The sequence below is a fragment of the Xenopus tropicalis genome, chromosome 10 (genome assembly GCF_000004195.4).
Source record: "Xenopus tropicalis strain Nigerian chromosome 10, UCB_Xtro_10.0, whole genome shotgun sequence".
In the NCBI taxonomy this organism is placed as follows: domain Eukaryota; kingdom Metazoa; phylum Chordata; class Amphibia; order Anura; family Pipidae; genus Xenopus; species Xenopus tropicalis.
This window is the reverse complement of record NC_030686.2, coordinates 20,193,685-20,219,121: the sequence shown is the minus strand read 5'-3', so window position 1 is coordinate 20,219,121 and position 25,437 is coordinate 20,193,685. Positions and strand designations below refer to the sequence as shown.

The following is a 25,437-nucleotide window of genomic DNA, read 5'->3' as shown; positions in this document are numbered from 1 at the left end:
TCTGCCCAAAGGGAACTAGAATTAACACAAACTGCCTGCACCCGCAAGAAACTATATGCAAGCCAACAAGCTTTCGACCAAGGGGATAAGAATGGGAAGACCCTAGCATACCTGGCCAAAGTTAACAACCCAACCACTATGATTGCAAGAATAAAAAATAGCCAGGGTACCTATGTTACAGACCCACTAGATATAGCTAATGTATTTGCTGAATACTACCAAAACCTATACACCTCATGCACCACTTGCACAGAGTCAGAAATGGAACAACTCCTACAAGGTATTACAAGGTATTACCTTCCGCTTACCTTGACAGCCCAATAACCTTAAGCGAGTTGACTGACGCAATAGGCTGTCTCCCCCCGGGGAAAACTCCGGGACTAGATGGTTTCCCTGCCTCCTGGTACCGCCTAATGAGTGAGGAACTCACTCCCAGACTCCACTCTACCCTTTAAGAAGCAAAGGCAACTGGTATATCTAGTATAAATAAATTTGAAGCAACTGGACTTGTTTAGTAATCATTGAAGACGTTTCACTACTCATCCGAGCAGCTTCTTCAGTTCAACTGACTGGTATGGGAAGTCCTCAGCATATATACTCTTCCACTAATCCAATCACAATGGCACTATGTAACTCTTCAGAAAGGTGACATCTGAAACTCAAAGAGGTGTGAATGCTGTGGAGTTACTTTGAAAGGATTACCCAAGTATCATGCAACTCTTCAAACAGGTGTTACTTGTTAGAGTTGCATGAAAGGATGGCTGTGCAATGGGTTCACCAGTTTCTCCCATTGTAGCAAACTTGTATATGGAAGAAGTGGAAAGGAAGGCCCTACTCACATTCAATGGAACTACACCAAGTCACTGGTTCAGGTATGTAGATGACACGTGGGTTAAAATCAGATCCAACGAAGTGGCGGCCTTTTCAGAACACATTAACTCAGTGGACAACAACATCAAGTTCACAAGGGAGGATGTCCATGAGAACAAACTTGCTTTTTTGGACTGTTTGATATCCATTCAAGAGGGGGGTATCTTGAAAACAGAAGTATACAGGAAACCCACTCACACGGATCAATATCTGTTGTTCGATTCCCACCATCCGCTGGAACACAAACTGGGTGTCATTAGAACTCTACACCACAGGGCGGAAAGTGTAACAACTGATACAGAGTCCAAGGACAAGGAATGTAAACATCTCAGAGGAGCACTGAAAGCTTGTGGCTACCCAGACTGGGCCTTTGTCAAAACAAGAGCAACTAAGCCCAACAGGAACACCAAAAGGAATAACCGTCCTGAGGCAGAGAGAAGGCGCAATATAGTCATCCCCTATGTAGCAGGAGTGTCGGAGAAACTCAGGAGAATTTTCAACAAACACCACATCCCTGTGTTTTTCAAACCTAGCAACACACTGAGACAAAAACTTGTACACCCAAAGGATCCAACACCAAAGGAAAAACAAAGCAATGTTGTATACGCAGTCCAGTGTAGCGAGGAGTGCACAGACCTTTACATTGGTGAGACAAAGCAACTGCTCTCTAAGCGAATGGCTCAGCATAGGAGGGCGAACACTACAGGCCAGGACTCTGCTGTCTTTCTACACCTAAAAGACAAGGGACACTCCTTTGAAAATAGCAATGTCCAAATTTTGGACAAAGAAGACCGCTGGTTTGAAAGAGGTGTAAAAGAAGCCATTCATGTCAAAGTGGAGAAACCATCCCTTAACAGAGGCGGGGGACTTCGACACCATCTGTCTGCTACATACAATGCTGTTCTAACATCTGTACCCCGGCAGTTTCAGAACTCTTCACACATCCATTCATGCAACTCTAACAAGTAACACCTGTTTGAAGAGTTGCATGATACTTGGGTAATCCTTTCAAAGTAACTCCACAGCATTCACACCTCTGTGAGTTTCAGATGTCACCTTTCTGAAGAGTTACATAGTGCCATTGTGATTGGATTAGTGGAAGAGTATATATGCTGAGGACTTCCCATACCAGTCAGTTGAACTGAAGAAGCTGCTGGGATGAGTAGTGAAACGTCTTCAATGATTACTAAACAAGTCCAGTTGCTTCAAATTTATTTATACTAGATATACCATGACCTGGATGAATGAAAATCTTCATAGACAAAGGCAACTGGTACTCTCCCTCCTTCCTTCTACGCTGCAATTATTGTACTTATCCTTAAAGAAGGGAAAGACCCAGAACTATGTGTCTCATATAGGCCCATCTCTCTTATAAACACTGATGTAAAAATACTAGCACAACGCCTTAGTCATAACTTCCATTGTCCACCCAGATCAAACAGGGTTCATGCCAAATAAAAGCACAGCAATTAATTTAAGATGCCTGCACACCCACCTCCAAATTGACCACTCCAACACAGGCTCTAGAACCGTAGTGTCATTAGATGCAACAAAGGCTTTTGACTTTTGAATGGCCATACCTATGGAAAAAACTAAGCAAATTTGGTATAGGCCCCACATTTATCTCCTGGATAAAACTCCTCTACCTCTCCCCAGTGGCACAAATCCGTACTAATAATGTCTCCTCCAAACCCTTTTCCCTCACCCGCGGTACCAGGCAGGGATGCCCCCTCTCCACTCTCTTATTTGCCCTCGCAATTGAACCGTATGCCCTTCTGATTCGCCAAGCCCCCAGCATACAAGGGCTTAAATATGGAAGACTGGAGGGAAAAATAGTCCTATATGCGGACGATGTCCTCTTATTCCTCGCAGACTATGGCGACTCCCCTACTAATGCCATCAATTTAGCAGATAGCCTAGGAGCACTCAGTGGGCTTAAAATAAACAAAACTAAATCGACCCACTTCTCCCTTGAGGGCCCCCAAACGCGAGGTGACATTCAGGGACTGAAGTGGGTCACGAAATTCAGACTCCCCCCAGTTTTCAAAGTCCCGCAAAGAATATGGGCAGTCGCTAAGACCCTATTTCCCAAATCTGCACACTTGTCATCACCTCGCTCTCCACTGTGGAGGAACTCAAATTTTAAACACCTACTACTCCTTCCCAATTTCCAATACTGGCCTAAACTGGGAGTTCGCCACCTACAAGATCTCTTGATTGAGGGCAACTTTCCAACCCTTGACCAACTAAAATGGAAATTAGATCAGGCAAACATAGAAATATACAGGTACTTTCAGCTACGCCACACAATGGTATCGCAATTTGGTACCCAAACAATTAATGTTGCAGAACTATCTTTTGAGCAAAGAATGGGACCCAAATCCCTAAAAGCTGATATCTGACTTATATAAAACGCTCTTGCAAACCCTTGGGTTTGATACAGCCAAACGCAAATGGGTTGGCAACATCCCTCAACTAGAAGATGACAAGTGGGCAGATATAACAAGTGACTTATATCGTTTTTTGATGTCCACTAAAGACAAGATGATTCAATTCTAAATAATAGATAGAACATATATCACTCCACTGCGGCTAAAGGCCATGGGGAAAAACCAATATGCCTCCTGCCCTAAATGCCAAATGACAGAGGCTGGGTTCTTCCACCTAATATGTGTTGCGATATATTAAATCAATCCGGGTCACGGCACCAAAATGTTGTGTATAGTGTAGATGTAGTGTATTATTACAAATATACTGGATATTCCAATATTTACCACAGCCAGGTAAAAGGAAACAACCACGGTTCTTTTCCAGAGATGAAGCTAATTTATTTCGATTATCCAGCCCAGAGACAGCAAATGATACAGAGTTCCTTTAAATATGCCCACAGGATCTGTTCTATAGGGATCAGCCTTCAGGACTTCTCCCTAACCTAACTCATAGAAATCATCAATCCAGCTCCCTGGTTATACTGTTTCTATCCCATTGACCAAAATGGGGAATGGTTCTGATTGGCTCACAACAAGTTTAAACATGTATCTTAATCTAACCAACTAATTTCTTTAGATGTTTCTTTACCAATAACAACTGTATAAACAATTCCACTTTGAAATACAAAAGACCCCTCTTACAGATTGTTTCTCGGGGTCTCCTGCTGTTAGATCACCTTGAACATTAGCATATAAGTTAGGAATAATAGATACCAAGATAAGCATCCTGTATAGTCCTAACTTATTTTGCATTTGATTAGAAGTGATTCTTTGAAGTAGGTAAAACTAGTATCTGGGTCATAAAATTACAGATAAACGTCTACTACTTGACTTGGAGTCTCTGATAATACTTTGAAGTAGTCAGGAACTACCAAGAATGTGTAAATTAATTATACAGCCCTTGTATTCAAATCCTGTGTGCAATATGTCTACCCCTAACACCTTTGTTTATCCCCATACATCCCCATACATATTGCTACAATATGGACCTGTCCTACAATTCTCAAATATTGGACAGATGTAACCAAATACCTAAATGAGCAAACCCCCCTGCCAGGAATTCAATCCCCAGAAGTGTGCCTTCTGGGCCTCATTGATGACCTAGTCCCCCTGAACAAAACTAGAACGCTACTTACTTTTATGCCAAAAAAGTGATCACAATGAAATGGATGAGCCCACACCCCCCTGACCTCCAACAGTGGATACAACTTGTTAACACTAGACTCCCACTTATTAAGCTAACATACCTTGCCAGGGGCTGCCATAGCAAATTCGAGAGTATATGGGAACCCTGGTTAGACACTCAACCTGAAGCGAACCCCATGGTATAACCCTGAGATTTTACACTAAAGGTCCCCCCCAAACCACATGTCTTATCCAAACCACTTAGGCCACACTGACTGTAACTAGCTGTCCTTGCTACTGTATATTTCCTCCATGGTCATGGCACTAATTATAGTATATGCAATTGTGCTGTTTGATGTTATGTTTGTAAAGAAAAGAAAAGAAAACCTTTAAAAAAAAAATTGGTCCATTAAGATCTTTTAATTGTTCCAAAGAAATTTGGGGGATCTTGCAGTTAGTAAGAAACAATGTCTTTGTCTCAGAGTTGTTATGTGAGTATAGCTTTTCATAGTAATTTTTGAATATATCAACTATTTTATTGGTATCATTAGTTAATACGTTGTTTTTATCTTTAATTCTAATTAGTATAGTATGTCTATCATGTAATTTTGTTAGATTGAAAAGCATATAATTAGCTTTGCTATTTAAATTACTATATTTAGCATGTAAATATGAAGCAAAAAAGGTGTTTCTAAAGTCAATCCAGGCCTTGAGGTCTTCAGTAACTTTTTTGTATTTTAAAGCATTCTCCAAAGAGGGAAATTGTTAAAGGCGAAGATATAAATCTTTTTGCCTTTTACTTAAGTTTAGAAAGTTTTTTTGTAACTTACAATAATAATGAGACCTAAAAGATAAAATCTCTCCCCTAATCACCGCTTTCCAAGTTTCCCAAAACAATGGTAGATTATCTAAATGGTCTTTATCATCAATTAAAAACATATCCCATCTATCTTGAAGCATTTTGATGAAGTCAGGGTTATCTTTCAAAGGACTAGGGAAGGACCAAGAAACAAAACTTTTAGATGTTGTTGAATTGGAGAACTGGATAGAAACTGGAGCATGGTCAGATATATATTTGTTACCTATATCAGCTCTTATAATTTTACTTAGTAAATTATTTGACGTCAAAATATAATCTATTCTAGTTCCTATATTCAGGGGGGAGGAGAAAAAGGTAAAGTCTTTCTCTGTTGGATGGAAAATTCTCCAAGTATCATTTAGGCCAGTGTCTTTAAAGAATTCATGTAAAAGTTTAGATTTTTTAAAATGATCTTTAAATTTCCAGTCAGTTTTTCAAGGGACCATAAATAAGATTCATTTAAGTCACCTGCTAAAATTAGATTAGTATGGGGAAGTGAAGAAATTTGTTGTTTAAGCCAGGAGAAGTATTCATTTTTGGCATTATTTGGAGCATAAGCAGAACATAAGTGCCATGGAGTATCATTAATAAGTACCTCTACGTAAATATATCGGCCTTGCTCATCTTTGACTGATTGTAGTATAGCTACATTAAGTTTGTGGTGAAACAGGATATCTACACCACATTTTTTATTAACTGCTGGAGAAAAAACAACTTCTCCTACCCAACCCTTTTTTAACTTTTCGTTATCTGATTCATTCAGGTGGGTCTCTTGTAAAAAAGCTACATCACATTTAAAGCTTTTTAATTTTTGTGAAATACTTTTCCTTTTTATATGATGATTTAATCCATTGACATTCCAGGAAACTATGTTCAATAGTGAAGACTTATGTTGGAATTATATCAGAAAAGATGAGCAAGAGCAGAATTTGATACTCTAACATACTTGTAATAACAATTCAACAATATTAACAATTAATGCGAATAGCATAACAATATTAGGTAGATAAAATAATAAGCTACAAAGGCATAACAATTTTAAACAATACAATCTATTCATATGTAACTTCCTTTTTTCCTAAAGGATAAAGGTCTGAATAATCTCTCTAAGAGAAGAGTTATCAGGGAGAAAAGCATCCCCTTGTGGGTCAGGCACAATTAAGCATGGCTGATCATGTTTCAAATAACATTTTATCTGTGAGGGGTTAATTCCCCTGGGAGGATGAGGTGACCTTGATCTTGATCTGGAATTGGAGTGAGTTTGTAGTGTAGTAGGCTTCAGCTCTTCGGAAATCTTAGAATGGCGTGGTTTATCATATTTGTGGGCTCTCTGACTATTAGAGTGGATTTTAGTTGTATTGTCTATTTTTCCATCAAGAGAAGTTTTGGTAACTTCCTTTCTTTCCAGATAAAAGTGGATGCTTCTAAAGGATCATTAAAGATTCTTGTACCAGAAGGCAAGAAGATTTTGAGTTTTGCAGGGTACATTAGAGAAAAGTTTATGTTGTGGTTTATCAGCACTTGGCAGACCTTTGAGAATTCTTTATGCTTTTGAGAAAGGAAGAGTGAATAATCCTGAAAAATAAGGATTCTTTTTTCCTTCTAAATCTAGCATTTTCACTTTTTTGTATGCTTGAAACAATCAATTTTTCTCAGAATAGTCTAAGTATTTGACAATTACAACTCTTGGTCTTGGGTTTTGAATGTCTTTTAATGGACCAATCCTGTGTAGTCTTTCAATCTTGAAGTCGCCACATTCTGGAGAAAGTCCAAGTTTATAAGGAAATGTTTTGGAGACAAGATTATACAGAGAATCATTCTGGAAAGACTCTGGTATGCCGATAAATCTAATATTGTTTCTTCTTGATCTGTTTTCCAGATCGTCTAGTTTCAGTTTTAATTCTTGTACCTGTTTTTCCAGAGGATCCAACCAAGACTGCAAGTTCAGTGTATCATTCTGAATTTGAGAAACTGTTAAATCAAATGCATCAAGACGTTTCTCGTGGTTGCTGAGTTGTTCAAAGATGTTGGTAATGTTTATTTGTAATTTATCAATAGCCTTTTCAATAGTAACCTCAATGACAGGACTGATGAGCCTGCAATGAGAAAATAGTCCTCAGTCAGAGGGGTTTTAAGAGAAGTGGGTTTGTGAGGTAAAGAAATGTTGGAAGCATCTGAATCTTGTTGCTTTCCATTTTTTCTGTATCCTTTTTCATATGTTTTAACATTTGTTTTAGAAGCCATAGATGATGTATGAGAATGTGTTTCCATAAAAAAAAAAAAATATATATATATATATACATATATATACAGTTCACTAACTTAGAAACCAATATAACAGAGTAATATTTGGATCACATTCAAGTATTATATGAAAAAGCAGAGTAGCTTCATGAATAATGAGCAAAAAGCACCGTGGTTCCAAAGTTCAGAACAGGACTAAGCAGGTAAAACAGTACCTCAGGAGAAGTGCCTTATGCAGCGGCATTGAAGAAAATGTCAGCCATCTGTTACAAATGTTGCTACTCGATGAGGAGAATGGTAAAAAAAAAACCACCTGATACCGTGTCAGGCTTCAATTCCACCTCAAGACACGAGGTTTAAGCAGGGGGCCTTTTGAAACTATGTAAGCAGACTGTTACAAACTCGACGGATGAGGGTCAGGCAGAAGCCATTAGATACAGCCTATAACAAATGTTGCAAACTTGATGCAGATACTGTTAAAAGTCTGCCTGTCACTACCTCGGCTTCTCTTCCACCTCAGGGGGAAGGTATGTGTAAAAACTTTATATACAGCAGCTTTTTAATGCAGATTTTTGACCCATGGGAAACAGGAGCTTTATCCCTGAGCCTCCATCCTAACCGGCGCCCAACAGGAAGTCCTGTACTGGATTTTTAATCTGGCTTGAGTTGCAGAGTGAGTCATAAGAGTCATGGTTTTGCACCCTTCAGTCATGTCAATGGCTGGCTGGCTATTGTGCAATTACATCCACAATGGTTGTCATACAAGGGCATTGGGTCCTATCTAATCTGCAACTGTTACATAAACATGAGTAAATATATGCATACATAAGAACCAATAAACCTTAGAAGCAATGTTGTATAACATCTCTCTTGTTTCCGGGCAGATTCACTCTGACTCCGATGAAGGGGATGGCTCCATTAAGTACACTATTTCAGGGGAGGGAGCTGGCTCCATCTTTATCATTGATGAGCTGACAGGAGACATACATGCAATGGAGCGTTTGGACCGGGAGCACAAGACTTTTTATACCCTACGTGCCCAGGCTAGGGACCGGCACACTGACAGACTCCTTGAACCTGAATCAGAATTCATCATTAAGGTGCAGGATATCAATGACAGTGAACCGCGCTTCCTACAAGTACCCTACATTGGCAGTGTTCCAGAGCTGTCACCTGTAGGTGAGTCCCTTTACCATATTAGCATACAAGGACTTGGTGATATAGAGTTTAAATGGCCCCACCTTATTTTGGTTGCAGGGACTTCTGTAATGGTGGTGTCTGCTTGGGATGCTGATGACCCAGCATATGGGAGCAGTGCCCGGGTGGTTTACAGCGTCCTGGATGGAGAGAAACATTTCACAGTGGATAGTAAAACAGGTATGATAGATGGCAATTTACGGATGGGATGACAGCCCACTAAATTGACTGACCCCCTAGATTGGTGAACAAGGACCACTGAACCTGACATAACTTCATCAAATAGGAAAATGCATTCATTATATTTAGAAATGTTGAAGCTCCCAAAGCCTTTGTTGAAAAAAGAAGCATATGACCATTAAGCCATTTTCTAATTCAAACAAACAAGGGGGGGGGGGGGGGTGGAATAAACATAATAAACATTCCCTGGACCTTCCACTAAGAAAAAAAAAAGTAACTGATTAATGCACTTTTAACCCAACCACATAACCCATTTACTGCTTTACTCTAACTAATCTTGTCTATGCTGGTTCTGAAATCTTCTTTCCACCAATATCAAAGGATGCTTCTCTTCCATAGTGATGGCTGGATTTGACAGTTCATTTCTCAAAGCTTTAATTTCCTATTCCCATAATGAATCTGGTTGCCTTTGATTGAACCTATTTCTGTTCTTCCATTATGGGTGACCAAACAATGTACTCTGCACTCAAGGTGACATCCAACCTACATGCAACCTACTATTGCCAAGTGCTTTACTGAGCTTATGAGTTTATTTAGTTCCAAGATGCTACTGAACCCTTTATGTGTTTATATGACACACTGCCATTAAAACATTGTCTGACTGTACATTTACATGTGGTTGTTTTCCTCCCAGGTGTCATACGCACAGCAGTGTCAGACCTCGACCGTGAGTCTCAGGATCGCTATGACCTTGTAATCCAGGCTACAGATATGGCTGGACAGTTAGGTGGACTGTCAGGGTCAACGACTGTCACAATTGTGATTACCGATGTCAATGATAACCCTCCTAGATTTCCACAGAGTAAGATTCTATTGGTGGCTGAGATTGCTTCCTTGGGGATGAGTGAGTTGCATATAAGTCTTTATAGATTTATAGACTTTAGGTATAGAGATCCAAATTGTGGAAAGATCCCTTATCCGGAAAACCCCAGGTCCCGAGCATTCTGTATAACAGGTCCCATACCTGTACCACAAACCTTATCTCCAGGTACTCTCAATTCCAATCCAGTGACACAATGTGTAGAACACTTGCCTGTGGGGCAATGACTACACCCTGTAGAGCCCAGCATTGTCAACCAATAGACAGGCATAAATAGCCTGTGCACCCTAGCATATGCATATCTCATGTTCCTTGCAGCCCCTGGCACTTCCTAGCACCCAATTTTTGTGCCTTACACCTTGGCCATAATTTTGTAAATAAGCTTTGGTGTCTTGCATCCCTAGCCCTGATTTTAAGCAGGGCCTTTATTAACTGCCATATTAGTTTGAGTTTATTTCAGTTGTCATATACTCTTATGACCTGGCTCAGCTTACTGAATGCTGCAAGTGGCCAGTTGTAAAAAAATTGGCATTGAGTGGTAGCCAAGTTGAAAATGAACCAGTGGTAAAAAACATCTATCACATAGAAGCCTAAAGGTGCCTCACCTGCATAACGTATGTTTTGCTACTGGCAATTTACATTATTTCCTGGAAAAAGTAACTTTGGACAATTTGTTAACTGGGCTGGACAGCATTAAGTGCAGGTGAGAAAATATCCTGTCTCTGCCATAGGCAAGTGTAAAAATGCTAATATTGCATGAAAACCTTAAAAAAAAACACCTTAAAAACAATTTTGTCCAGAACTTGACGTTCCATAGAGTGGAAAGAAAATTGCACTTATGAAGAACACCATTTGTACTTATTATGAATAAGATTTGAAATTTTGTAAATCATGACTTTTAAACCCTCATCAGCATAAAAGCAGAACACTTGGGTATTTCCTGCTGCAGACAAATGGATGCTTTCATCAGAAAATCAAAAATCCCCCTTTCTCATCTAAAAATAGTCCAAGTTATATTAGAAATGCATGTTAGAGTAAATGCAGAACATTTTCTAGATCTGACCTAGCGGCAAATCACTTGTAGCGGTGGGGATCATACTTTAAGCTCCACAGAACCTATAATTTGGCTTTATGTGAAAGTGTTAATGGTAATTTTTACAAACACATGCAAAGCTTTCTGAAACTTGTTATAGCTGTGGATATTTTTGATGATTCTGGGATCATGGGGTGACTTCCTGTCTAGTAGTTAATCTTTTATTGGATATTGTAGTTATTTAGATTAGAGTCTAAGGGACAGATTAAAATTAGAGTTTACTACAGAAAAACTCACCCATTTCCCATTCATTCCTATAGGATTTTAGCATATTTATTAAGTGAACGCTATCTGTCACGCATTGATAAATACGCTTCTAAAAATCCCATAGGAATGAATAGAAAGTGGGCCCAGGCCTTATGGGCTTCACGGCTCCCACCAACCCAGGGCCTCTGCGTGGTAACTGCGGGCAACGACATGTCCCCTCCCATCGTGGCCACAAGAAGAAAGTGAGGTACGCATGGGAGGAGGGGGTACACTCCAGTCCAACAATGAATCTGCCCCTAAGATTTTGTACACATACGCACACACAGTAGGCCTTATTTAATATATAAAACAACAGGTAGATATATTGCCATAGGCGCTGATCTAGTTTTATATTTTTGGACCTATTTACTCAGCTATTGGAATCCCATTATTAAAGGACATGTAAACCCCACACACAAAAATGTAATCAGTGAACAGCCTCTTTGAAATCTTTCCATACCTGCCAAACTGGTTGTCCAAAGGTTAATAGTAACATCTGCAACATCTCCTTAATCACTTGGAATTTTCTTCTCCTCCTGTAACCCACTTGCCCCCCCCCCCCCTTGGGAATTTTCTTTGATTTCTGGCTTGTCAGACATGCTTATTTGTTCCAAGCTCAGTTTACTAAACACGTCCTCCAGTCTAGCAGCCAGTTAAGAGATAATATTGCTGGTTCCCATAGAAACACAGCTCTAGCTGTCTGCTTCATTTTCTTTCTCCTAACCTCCTCTCCTGAGCTCAGCTCAAACAAAGCAGAACTTTTATCAAAGACAGTTCAGCCTGTGTGAGCCTGTATTCTTGATAAAATGTATGCTGAATAAGGGTCTGTGTGTGTATGCTGTTTGCAGATTTAAATGTACTGTATCTGATAATGTACCAGAGGAAAAATGGCCACCGGGTGAAAGCTACTGTTTGCTTTAGGAAAATGTGATGGTGCTAGCAAACGGAGGGGATATATGCAGTTCAAATAATGTAATTTGGGTGGGGGAGACATGCCCAACTGATATACATTGTAGGCAAATGTAGGCTTTATATGTCCTTTAAATACCCCGCACTCTGCTTCTTTCCCTGTCTTATACACAAATGAACGCCACTTCCCCTTCCTTTGCTCTCCCTCCAAACCTACAACAAATTCAACTAACACTTTATATTCTAAACAACATTAAGAGTATTTCCCAACAGAAGTCCTTACAAGGGTGCAAAGTGCAAAAAAGTAGGCTTGGACTTCTAGTCTGATACTGTCACAGAATTCCTCGGTGGCTTTTATAGCCTTATTATGTATATAAAGGGCCCCTATGAGGCAGGTCTTGGACTAGGGTTGCCACCTGGCTGATGTTTTATCAACCTGGCCAGTAAAAACTATGCTTGATACCAATGTTTTTATTAGCGAAAAAAAAATAAAATATAGCAAAGCCTGATTTTTTTCCAGAAAAGGTGGCAACCATGTGGTGTGGAGGTGGTAATGACAAATAGGAAAGGTTTCAGTGGGATTGGTGTTGTAGTTCTGGTAGGAAAGGGACTGGGCTTTCATTAGGCGTGTCCAGGGGCCTACTGGGGCCCACCCCAGCTGTAAACTCCCTTCACTCTTCAAGTGGCTGCCAGCCTCCAACCAAACTCCCTACCTGCATGCTGTATCTTTTACTTTTTCCTTGTGGCCTCAATTTGGTGCAGGGCTGGAGCACCCAAAGAGCAGGGAGCAGGCTTGGTTTGCCAGCCCAGCCCAATCCAGTACAGCTAGAAAGCTGATAGTGTCCTAAGTACCCACCTACGGGTAAGAAAAATGGGGAAAAAAAATTTCATAGTATAGTGGCGTGATGGAGCTGATCTACTGGCGAGCTGAAAAGGGTGGAAATAATGTTAGGAGTTTGTTAGGAATAGGCTTGGGGGAAAGGAGGCATAGTAGGCGTTGAAGTTTTGTTGCTAAAGAGTACTCTCAAGCTTAAAACTAGATTTTGTTTAAGGGAGTGAAGTTAAAGTAACAGTAACACCAAAATATTAAAATGTTTTCATGTAATTAAAATATAATGTACTGTTGCCCTGCACTGGTAAAACTGGTGTGTTTGCCACAGAAACACTACTAGTTTATATAAATAAGCTGCTGTGTAGCCATGGGGGCAGCCATTTACGCTGGAAAAAAAGTAGAAAAGGCACAGGTTACATAGCAGATAGCAGATACGCTCTGTAGAATATAATGGGGCTTTATCTGTTATGTGCCTTTTGTACTTTAAATGGTGGCGCCTCACTGAACACCCCAATTTTCCCATTGACTTTGACAGGGAAGATTTTTATACTGCTGCCACTCTTATATCTTTGAATCCACACCCCCCCCCAAACTTGAATAACACATATCATGGGGTCACCGAGAATGAAACTGAGATATTTTTAGGATGACCCAAAGGGGGAGGGGCCCTATTGACTTTAATGAGGAAATTAAAACTGCTGACAATCTTACAGCTTTGAGGCTACACTCACCAAACTTCAATCACATAGTCAGGGGGTCAGCCTGAATGAAAATATGATGATTGTTGGATGCCCAAAAGTGGGCATAGCTGTGAACAGCCAATCAGATTTTACCTATTGACTTAGCGGAAATTCAGCCTGCTGCCATTCTAACAGTAATAACGCCGGGGTCCCTGAACTTTGCAGAGTTAGGCACCAAGTAACTGCAGATCAAGGTTAGGAAAAGTGGGTGAGTCACCAGGGTCCCCAAACATTTCACAGTTGGTCACTAGGGGACTGCAGTTTTAGTTTAGAAAAGTAGGTGGAGCCACCAACAGGCAATCAGATTTCACCTATTGAATTTTATTGGTTTGATGCCAGGGTTCCCAAACTTTGCAGTCAGTCACTGGGTGACTACATACTCAAGGTTAGAAAAAGTGGGCAGGGCCGCCAAAAGCCAATCACATTTCACCTATTTACTTTCAATGGTAAAGTGTAAAATGCTGTCAGTCCCACAATGTTTATGCCTGAGTCCCCAAACTTTGCAAAGTTGGTCACTGGGGGACTGCAGTTCAAAAATAGGAAAAGTGGGTTGGACAACTAACAGCCAATCAGATTTCATCCATTGAATTTTATTGGTTTGAAATGCTGTCATTTTCACACTGTTTATGACAGGATGCCCAGTGTTTGTGACTTCGACTCAAGGTTAGAAAAGTGGGCACACCCACCAACCACAATTTACCTATTGACTTTTATTGGTTTAAATTTAAACTGCTGCCAGTTCTTTAACTATTAATCCTAGGGTCCCTAAACTTTGCAGAGTAAGTCACTGGGTAACTGCAGTCCCAGGTTAGAAAAAGTGGGCGAAGCCACCAACCACCAATCAGATCTGAAATTTAAATTGCTGCCATTCAGACACTATTGAAACCAGTGTCCCCAAACTTTGCACAGTGGCTTTTACAATATAACTGTGGTCCCAGGTTAGAAAAAGTGGGCGGAGCCAACAACAGATCAGATTTCACTCAGTGACTTCATGTTTTTCAAACCAACATTAGTTTGTTCTCAAACTTTCTAGTTGTCATTTGTTAGTGCTTTATTGAAGGATAGTTAGTGGGTGTAAGAGCTTTCTGGCTTATTTGTATGCAAATATATTTGTGTTAGCTGTGTGGGTTGGGAATGGGGTACATTTTGTATATCATAGATGAAGTCTGGTATCTATTTGCCTTCTTTCCAGAACTGTACCAGTTTAGTGTGGCAGAATCATCTCCACCAGGCTCAGTGATTGGCCGAGTTAAAGCAGAAGATGCAGATGTTGGTGAAAACACGGATATGTTCTATCAGATACAGCAGCAAGAGATGGGAGCCATGTTTAAAGTTTCCACAGATTCCATTACCCAGGAGGCTGTGCTGAGTATTATAAAGGTATCCATGTGGGTACATGCATGATATACAAAATCAGGTTTACAAATCTTAACCTAGAGTTCTCTGTATGTTTTATGCCAGTTGGCTTACAATTCACATGCAACTTAATTTCCACTATCAAACTAAGTCTAGTCAATGTAGCCCATATAAGCCCATATCAGAATTTACTTGGTTTGCTCCCAATGGGTAGCTGCTTACAAGAGCATAGTCAGCTTTCTGGACCGTTTATGGTAGCTTCAATCATTTGAGCTCCAGTAAAAAAAGAATTCTTAAATAACTATGTTATTTATTTGTTACTGAGTTCTGTTCAGTTTTAACTTTTTACAGTCTGAGATGCAGATTCCTGCCCACATATTATCACTGGGACTATGTCCATTGTTTTGTATTTGGTGATAGGATAATGCTCCCTTCCCTCAATTTCGTTGCCTATTGTGTCACATCCAGAATGAAAGAAAAAACAGTCAGTAAATATGGAGTATCGCAGGTTATAAATGTGCATTTGTAGGATAGATTTGTAGATCTTAACACCTTTCTTCAATATAATGTAGACCGGACCCGCTAAATGTTGATAAACTTTAGCTTCCAACATTCCCATGACAAACCAAAGGCTGTCTGGTTGGTTCTTGAGTTATATGTTGACAACTGCTGGATATCACTAATATGAGTAAAAATATGGGAAGTTTTTGTGCAAGAAGCATTGAAGTGGAGTGTGCCTTTGGTCCTTTCTGTTGATGTTGACAAAACAGTCGGCATGTCCCCTCTGTTACAGTCTGTATACTTAGGAGCTCGAAAACTGCCTGGAATAACCCCTTAGGTAGAGCAGGAGAGCCCTGCCGACCCCGGTGTTCACCAACGCCCTTTTGGGGCCCCGTACTTTCTGCGGCGGGATAGACAGGGATCCTACTTATGGCCAAGGTTATTCTCCAAAACGCAGTACACAAGGATTAGACGAAATCAGAGTCAAGGTCAGGCAAGGGTCAATGGCAGGCAGCAAGGATCGTAAACCAACAGACAAGTGAGAAGTCAAAACCAGATAATCAAACACAAAACAGCTTAGCAAGGTACCAGAAATTCAGAACCACCAATGAAAACAAGCAAGGAAACCGCTTTTAAAGGTTTGAATTTAGCGCCAAAGTGACGTCGTGCCTCCGCTGACGTCACCGCACAGTGCCAGGGGAATATAAAGCTATTGCGCATTCGCTTCTTGCAAATGCGCGTCGGGACGCGCCAGAGAGGGGTGCGTGCGGGAGTGCGCTGCACAGGAGGAGGACCGGTGCGCCTGAAGGTAGGAACGCACACTGGTCTCCCGGTACTCCTTACACCCTCTTGCACATCTAGATTGATTGGAATTAGAATGTCTGCCATTTCTGGGAGATTCTTAGTTCCAAAGTCAAAGATCACCATGCAATACCATTATCCACTGTTGCTAGTAGCAGATCTGTTCTATAGACAACAATACAACAGCACCACAGAAAGCTACAGCCAAAACATAAATATTTAAAATGCAGTAGAGGTATTTAGCTTAAATTGTATTTAGGTGCCTTTTTTGAATGTTTGGATCATTTTGCTGGTCCAAGAATAAATGTCCTACATAAGATAAGTCATGAATGATAGAAAATACTCATAAGCACCAGCCTTATACTTAGTTATAAAACGCACAGAGGCTTAAAGGACAATGAAAGGTTAATATAAATTAAAAGTAAGTCTAAAGGCATTCTTTTTAAGTACTTACTGCATATCTAAATTCCCAGATCCCTGCTTGCTTCTCTGAGATATGGTGCTGGCAGCCTACAGCAGTGTGAAGACTACAGTGACATCACTGAAATCTCTCTTCCCTTCCTATAGGCTGCCAGCGGCAGCCTTCCTATTCTCTGAGCATGTGTGTAACTTGATCCTGTCTCCTGTTCTGAGCTACACATGCCCACGAGCCATTCAGAAGCGGATCTGGCAGAGGGAGGGGGGAGGGAATGAAACACATGTGCAGTATGAAGCAAGGAGGGAAAGGAAGGGAGAATACCTTTTTAGAGATGGCTGCCTGCCATGTGAAGTAAGTGTGACTGAGTAAATATTTGATTAGGTGAGCCAAAAGTGTGGCGTTTTTACTAAACAATAGGAGGACTATTGGGCAGTATGCTTTTTAAATTTTGACTTGCATTCTCCTTTAAACAAAGTGGCTGGGGCAGATGTGATTCGGCAGGCAAGAGGGGAATGGAGCCTTTAGGAGACACTCAAAGGGGGACCATGCTATCTGTATCCATGATGAAGATAAATGTGGTAGTTAAGGGCAGCAATCAACATAACAGCAGTATTCAATCAGCCAGTATCTGCAAAATGCAGGAACATATTCGTAAAGAAATCCCTGGAGACCTTTTCATTGCTATACATCTAAAGTGAGAACAAGGTCATCCCTTGAGAATAGAAAAGAGATAGAAATCCCTACTTTCAGAATCAGCTTAAGTTCTTAAGAATACAAAAATAAGTCACCAAAAGGTGACCCTGAGCACCTGAGGGAGTAGGACGATCTCTTGATGTTCCTTGATAAATAATCTGGTGACACTCAAGGGTCCCGTGTGTTGTCTTAAGTATTCGTCCTCTTTGGTGGGGGGGCATGCCAAGCCATGTTCTACAAACAACAATAGTAAATATGATAGTTCTGAGCATCAACAGTTAAAGTTTAGAGTCCACAGTATGACCCATAATGGGGTTATGTAACTATGGAGTAATGTTATAAGAGCTGCAAAGTTTGCAACACATCAAGTAATATATAGCAAACAATTACATGTTAGGTTACAAACATATGGCTAGTAAAGACTACCCATTAATTCATTTTCATGGGTTACTAGACCATGTGCAAAATGTACAGCTTAGTTATGCTGTTATGTATGTATGTATAACTTTATTTATAAGCGCCACAAGGGTACGCAGCGCTGTACAATCTTACAAAATACAAAATTACACACAGGGAGCACAAGTGTTATAATAAATACAATAAATACATATAAATGTACAGGGAATAAGTGCCAAGTGGTATGACACACAGTAGGAAGGAGGTCCCTGCCTGGTAGAGCTTACAGTCTAAAGGTGACCATGCACGTTAAGATCTGCTCGTTTGGCGAGGTCGCCAAGCGAGCGGATCTTCTCCCGATATCCCCACCTACGGGTGGGCAATATCGGGCAAATGTAGGGTAATTCCTGGGGCCAAACAATCAAATTATAATGGCGGCAATGGGTGCAGTCGGTTCGGGGACCGAATGGGCTAGTTGATGCAGTCCCTGAACCGACTGCGCCCATTGCCGCCGACTAAATCTTTTAACCTGCCCGATCGATATCTGGCCAATTTCAGGCCAGATATCGGTCAGACATGCCCGTCGTTCCTGCCCCTACATGGGCCGTTAAACTGCTGAATCGGTCTAAGGGATCGATATCGGCAGCTACAATTAGCCCGTGTATGGCCACCTTAGGTGGGTGAATAACATAAAGGCACAAATTGGAAGGTAATCAAGAAAAATACACTAGGGCTTTGAAATCTTATTAACATACAGGTCTATTTAAATACTGAATTGATTTAAATACTGAATTGATTAAAAAAAGCAAATGATGCAAATGGACAATTAGAACAATAAAAGAAATAGAGATCGTTGGGATCACAGAGCTTGAAAAAGGATATAAATGTCTGTAATGAGTGAAATCAGTCGTAATTAAATCAGTGCAGCAGATAAAGAGCCTCCCTAAAGAAATAAATGTGCAAAGGAGGAAAAAAGATGAATTATGAAAAGCTTCTTGTTTGCTGATGATAAGAACAGCAGTATGTCCAGACATTTTGGTATATAGAACCAGAAATCTGATATTCAGGAAGCTCTAAATTAAAGCGAGGTCATCTCCCATAAAGTCCACTTTAAGCAAATAATGTATTTTATTAATTACTCTCTTTTTCTCTGTAATAATAAGAAAGAACTTTATATTTAACGTCAACTTAGCAGCTAAACCTATATCGGTAGCAAAACAATCCTATTGAGTTCTTTAATGTGTAATGTGGTTGCTGCAGTAGCCCTGTGATTAATAGGGGGCATGACTGGGATAGCAGGTATAGTAGGAAGAAATTGTGCCTATAGTAGCAGTGGGGATAATAGCCTCTGGGAAGGGACTGTGGCTGTGGGATAGCAGGTATAGTAGGGAGAGATGGTGCCTATAGTAACAGTGGGATAATAGCCTCTGGGGAGGGACTGTGGCTGTGGGATAGCAGGTATAGTAGGTAGAGATGGTGCCTATAGTAGCAGTGGGGATAATAGCCTCTAGGAAGGGACTGTGGCTGTGGGATAGCAGGTATAGTAGGTAGAGATGGTGCCTATAGTAGCAGTGGGGATAATAGCCTCTGGGAAGGAACTGTGTGATAGCAGGTATTGTAGGGAGAGATGGTGCCTATAGTAGCAGTGGGATAATAGTCTCTGGGAAGGAAATGTGGCTATGGGATAGCAGGTATAGTAGAGAGAGATGGTGCCTACCTATAGTGATAGTTTGCTACTAGACTGTAACTGTGAGATAGAAGAACCAACTGTGTGATAAGGTAGCAGTGGAGACAAGACTTAACGCTCTGAACACTCTAAAGCACCATAAAGCCTTTAGAATGGAAATCTCTACAGTATGTAAAAAATCTGTCTTTATAAAATTAGATTGCAAAATACATTCTCATTGTAGTCTCCCCAAAAACTTCAAGGAGAAGACAGCTAAATCCTCATAATTGATTTGTCTGCTGTATCCAGTTCCCAGCTTCCTGCCTCCCCACCTAGGCGCTGCTCACAAGTCAGCTGTGGAACCCAGATTGGCATACCTTACCCAAAGCAGCCAAGAGGGGCATGTATCCAGCATGTTTTCCTGTAATGCAATGAATACAACATTTTCCACAATTTTAGATCTAGGAAGTGCCTGTGTGATCTGTTAATCTGAAATACGTTGATCATAATGGCTATTACCCTCACTTCGAACGTGCGTGCGCAGCCACATTACAAACAATTGAGATTTGTAGAATTCTTTTATTTGTAGCCCAAACAGGATTAAAGTTCTAGCACTGAAGATTTTTCCTTTCCTTTATACTAAAAGTATTTATGGCCAAACCATTAAAATAAAGTGGATATTTTTAAATCTGCTGTTCCCAAAAATATGCAAATTAATTTTAACCTGATTGCATCTTGGTAACAAGTAGGAATTTGTATTTTATTTTTGGTCGCCCACAAAACTTCAAAATATACGTTGACCCACAATGTTGTCTGTATTTAATTCTACCAAACATGTTGGCTCATAATAGCTTTAGATACCTGCACTGATGAGGACAGAGGCAACCCAAAACCAAGAACTTAGGTTTTGGGGTTTGCTTTCCTTTTGACATGGGGACAAGAAAGAAAAGGAAACAGAACTCCTGGGAAATGTAAGTTGCTTAGCACCCATTCTTTAAGTACTAATTGTATGTTCTGTGTTGCAGTCGCTGGATTTTGAGACTCAGAAGGAACACTCGTTGGTGTTAGAGGCTCAGAATCGATTTGTGGATCCACGCTTCGCAGATCTAGGGACATTTAGAGATCAGGCAATTATTAAAGTCACCGTGCTGGATGTAGACGAGCCCCCTAAATTTCACCCACTGGATGGAATTATTGAGGTGCAAGAAGATGCCCACATTGGGTCTGTAATTGGAGCGATCACAGCCATTGACCCAGACAAAGCTAATAACCCAATAAGGTACTGAGGGTCTATATAAAAGTGGAGTCAACTTTCCTGATTGCAGTTTCAGTCTTGCCTAAGCTCCCAATGTTTCATACTAGATGGCCACAAACCTTATTATCTCTCATAGTCTTCCGATATTACCTTAGAAGAACCCTTGTTAAATGCTGGTTACCTTATCACCATTTTCTTCCTTTTTTTCCACCTACCTTAGCTATACACTGGACAGGAACTCTGATGATGGGATATTTGAAATTGATGTTGAGTCTGGTGAAATCAGGATCACTAAACCTTTAGATCGAGAAACCTCAGGGTGGCACAATCTGACTGTTCAAGCACATGAGACAGGTAGGTTGGATGGTGAATTGTCCATGTGGCAGGAAAAGCACCAGGGTGGCAAGTCAAAAATATTACTGTATATCTACACATATCAGTTATATATAGGTTTATAATAAACATATATGGATCATAAGACAACATCAATTCCATCTCTCCAACAGGAGACCCACTCAAAGTATCATTTCTGTCTCTGCGGATTCGGATCCTGGATGTGAATGATAACCCCCCAGAGTTAGCTACACCACATGAATCATCTGTGTGCGAGGATGCTCTGCCAGGCCAGGTAAGAGCAACTAGCTTTCGCTGGAGACACCTTCTCCTTATAAACAAAATCTACAGGATCACAATATTTTATCATTCAAAAGAATAAACATTTTTATTGGATGTCTTACCTTCCTTACCAATCCTCAAAAAGCAAGAAGATATACAGATTGAGCAAGCATCCCGTGGCCAAAATACATTTTTTTCAAGAGTATAACGCAATACACCATTATTTGCTGTATTGGAGGTTTAAGGCGAAGGTATACAGGTGCAAACTATACCCCATTACAGCAACCCTCAACATACAGCATCTATTATATCAGCAAAGAACGAACAAGTTGCTATAGGTTTCCTTCACACAACTAAAACACTGCCTAGGGACTAGACTGTCACTGTCATGACTTACTGGAGACTTTCATGAATCACTCATTTCATGTATGTTCAGCCTAAAGCTGGCCTCATACACTAAGGGGCTGATTTACTAACCCACGAACGGGTCGAAATGAGTCCGATTGCGTTTTTTTCGTAAAGATCGGTATTTTGCGATTTTTTCGTATGTTTTGCGATTTTTTCGGCGTCTTTACGAATTTTTCGTTACCAATACGATTTTTGCGTAAAAACGCGAGTTTTTCGTAGCCATTACGAAAGTTGCGTAAAATCTTGTGATTTTTCGTAGCGTTAAAACTTGTGCAAAAAGTTGCGCTTTTTTCGTAGCGTTAAAACTTACGCGAAACTTCGCACCTTTTAAGTTTTAACGCTACGAAAAAGGCGCAACTTTTCACGTAAGTTTTAACGCTACGGAAAAATCGCAAGATTTTACGCAACTTTCGTAAAGGCTACGAAAAACTCGCGTTTTTACGCAAAAATCGTATTGGTAACGAAAAATTCGTAAAGACGCCGAAAAAATCGCAAAACATACGAAAAAATCGCAAAACATACGAAAAAGTCGCAAAATGTTCGTTTTCAAGTCGGAACTTTTCCAATTCGGGTCGGATTCGTGGGTTAGTAAATCAGCCCCTAAGGTTTGGTTGGGCATTTTGGCTAATTTTGACCATACTTTAACAACGAGAAGTTACTGAGTTGTACAGCAAACTCTTAGCTCTGTTGACAAGATTTGAAGAGAGCCCTAAAATGTTTGGCTGTGGGGTTGACAAACATTTAGGTATAAAACTGTCTATACATCATAGTCAGCAATGACCCCTCCCTGTTCTTGCAATCTACAATTTCAACTAGAGACACCAACCTATAATTGCGTAACTATTAACCTTTGCTGTAGAAATATTATACTCCAGGAATAAGTGCAACAGTTGCAGAATAGACTTGGCGGCAGCTTGCAGGGAGTTTCAGGAGACACTTGCTGTTTATGCGTTTTAATCACGTTAATTGATTTTCTAACAATTTTCACTTCCCTGTTTTAATGTATTATATTTATACTTTTATACATTCATACAGCTTGGATGGACCTATTCTTGACAATTTGTTGGTGGCACATGATATATGGCACCTACCTTAAATATAGGCTTATATTTCTTTTAAAAATGCAGCTTTATTGGAGTTCTCAATAGATCCCCTTGTCCTTGTTTTGACTATACAGTAGGCATGTTTTATTGGTAGCCAATATTCTGCTAACAAGGAAAAAAAATTTATATACTGCAGCTGCCTGTCAGACTGCTGGATGCCCACCCCAAAATGGGGATTTGATGGAATCCTGCAGTGCAAAGTGCTGACTTCCACTGACTCTACTGATCAGACTGGAAAACCAGAAGCAGTGGAACGGTTGAACAACTAATTGGTACCCCCGATCTGAAAAATTCAGAAAATTACCCAATTAGCCCAGATGGTTAAAATGCACTGTATGCCCACAGCTGTCAGATGGGTCGCACTAGAAACACAACTACTATATCCTCAGTCATCAAGATCCATACTTTGGATCACACAAAGCTCTAGACCACAAATTACTCAAACTAATCCAATACTTAGACATACAACCAGGCTTTGGGAAAAACTTATGGCAAAACACAAAACTTGGATCAGCTCAAACCCCTCTCCCTTGTCCCAATTGTAAATAACCCTAATTTCCCTCCAGGCACAGACTCTCGAGCATTCCCATGGTGGACAGTGAATCAATACATGGACATTGGCAGCCTAATTCCACTAGGTGGACCCTTAACATGGGATGACTTAAAGCAAAAATCAGAAATCCCAAACAGGGAATTATTCAGATACACACAGATCAAACATTTCATCCAATCGAAACTGAATAGACAAAATACAATCTTTGGACATCTGAGCTGCCACCCATACAATAAACAACAAATAACATGGCTTTACAGCAACACTGGCAACAAAGGCTACATATGACTGCAGAGGATGACCAATGGCAAACACTCCTAGAAAACATCAGAAAGGCATCTATTAACACCATAATCAACTCTCTTAAAGCTGTTTTTGATATGCTTGTGAATTTTCAGTCCTTTTCAGGATATAAAGTAAATGTTGACAAGACTGAGATAATGAACCCATTTGGCCTCTATATCTAACGCTCTTTTAAAAAAGCTGCAATTAAGACCCCCAAAAACACAACTCAAATATTTGGGCTTAACTATTCCCATAGATTTAAATAATTTGTATTCCTTGAACATCACTTGAACATCACTCCTGCCATTAATAATATCATCTCAATGTGTAAAAAATTGATGCATTCCCCAATGGCAGGGTGATCTTTTTCAAAACTTTAATCTTTCCTAAACTGATTTATTCTTTAATCAACTTACCTTTACTTATTAGACACTCAGATATTAGAAAGCTAGATTCTGCACTTGTGAAATTTATTTGGAATGAAAAAAAATCGAAAATAGCTTTGTCCAAATTAAGGGGACCTGCTTGGTGGACTAAAAATACCGAATTTTAGAACATTTAACCTGTCTGCTCTAACAAGATACCTTATTGAATGGATCTTTCAAAGTAACAAATACACCAACCCAGAAATAGAATCCATGAACCTTATTCTGATATATTTTCTGCATTACATAGTAAATGGTAATTTACCAAGAGATGTTAAAAGGAATCCTCTATATCGGGACGCTATTTTTGTATGGAAATATCTATTCTTTTTATAGTTTATCCACTGGGCAGAGTTAGTTAATTTGTTTTTGTTTTGTTTTTCTCTATTTAAATTACTTATTTTGTTTCTCTGTAAGCATTCTATTTTCTTCATTTCTTATCTTTTTGAAGGACAAACTGTCGAATGTGACTATTGTTGTACAACCAATTTAAATAATTTGTCATTATTCATCCTACATGCTTATTGCAAAACTTCAATAAAATGTTTAAAAAAAAAAACAAAACACCATAATCAAAGAAAATGCCTACAAATTCTCTACGACTGGTATCTCACACCACTGAAACTGATAAATCTACAATTCAGACCCTACTTGCTACAGAGGATGTGGAGAAGTGGGCTATGAACTACACACCTGGTGGACATGTCCCTAAATATCGGTACTCTGGAAAGACATCTTCAGACTCATAAGCCAACTACTGCAGAAATAAACTCAACCAGACCCCCAGCTTGCCCTACTACTTTGCAAACTGGAAAACCTAACCAAAACAGATATCAAACTATGCTCTCAAATTTGCTTGGCAACCAGATGTGGATTAGCTAAAAAATGGAAGGTGGCCCCACCACAACTCCCTGAAATAATAGCCAAAATCTGGGGGATATCTACAATGGAAAAACTGCACTTATCCACCACAAAATAGAAACATACGAAAAGATATGGACTGAAAGCCAACACATTCAACAACCAGACTTAAAAATGGACAACCCCAGAAAATCAACCCAGGCATCATAAATTTATAATAATGATCAGTCCAACCCCCTCCTCCCCCCCCCCACCCCCTATTTGATCCCAATTTCACTCCTTCTTTACTTTTTATTCTACATGTTTTATATGTAATCTACTTTGTTACAAAACAAACAATTTGTCACGGTCGGCACCCTAAACCAGAACAGATGCCAAGTTCCCTTGTCTCGGCTCGGCTTCACCAGTAATGTGACCGCCTTTGGCTTCGGGAGGAG

General features: G+C 40.0%; 1 protein-coding gene across 3 annotated transcripts in view; it reads left to right on the top strand.

Moving 5' to 3' along the window:
* The window catches only part of cdh22 (cadherin 22), a 143,432-nt gene that overhangs the window by 91,238 nt on the left and 26,757 nt on the right, over positions 1-25,437 (top strand). For 2 of the 3 annotated variants that reach the window (XM_004918631.4, XM_018097841.2), the window contains 7 exons: positions 8,472-8,766; positions 8,845-8,964; positions 9,659-9,868; positions 14,857-15,044; positions 20,521-20,774; positions 20,971-21,104; positions 21,257-21,378. In XM_004918631.4, the coding sequence (XP_004918688.1) occupies positions 8,472-8,766; positions 8,845-8,964; positions 9,659-9,868; positions 14,857-15,044; positions 20,521-20,774; positions 20,971-21,104; positions 21,257-21,378 (1,323 nt within the window). The remainder of the gene's footprint in view (positions 1-8,471; positions 8,767-8,844; positions 8,965-9,658; positions 9,869-14,856; positions 15,045-20,520; positions 20,775-20,970; positions 21,105-21,256; positions 21,379-25,437) is intronic. The other variant, XM_002932526.5, reaches the window with a different exon arrangement.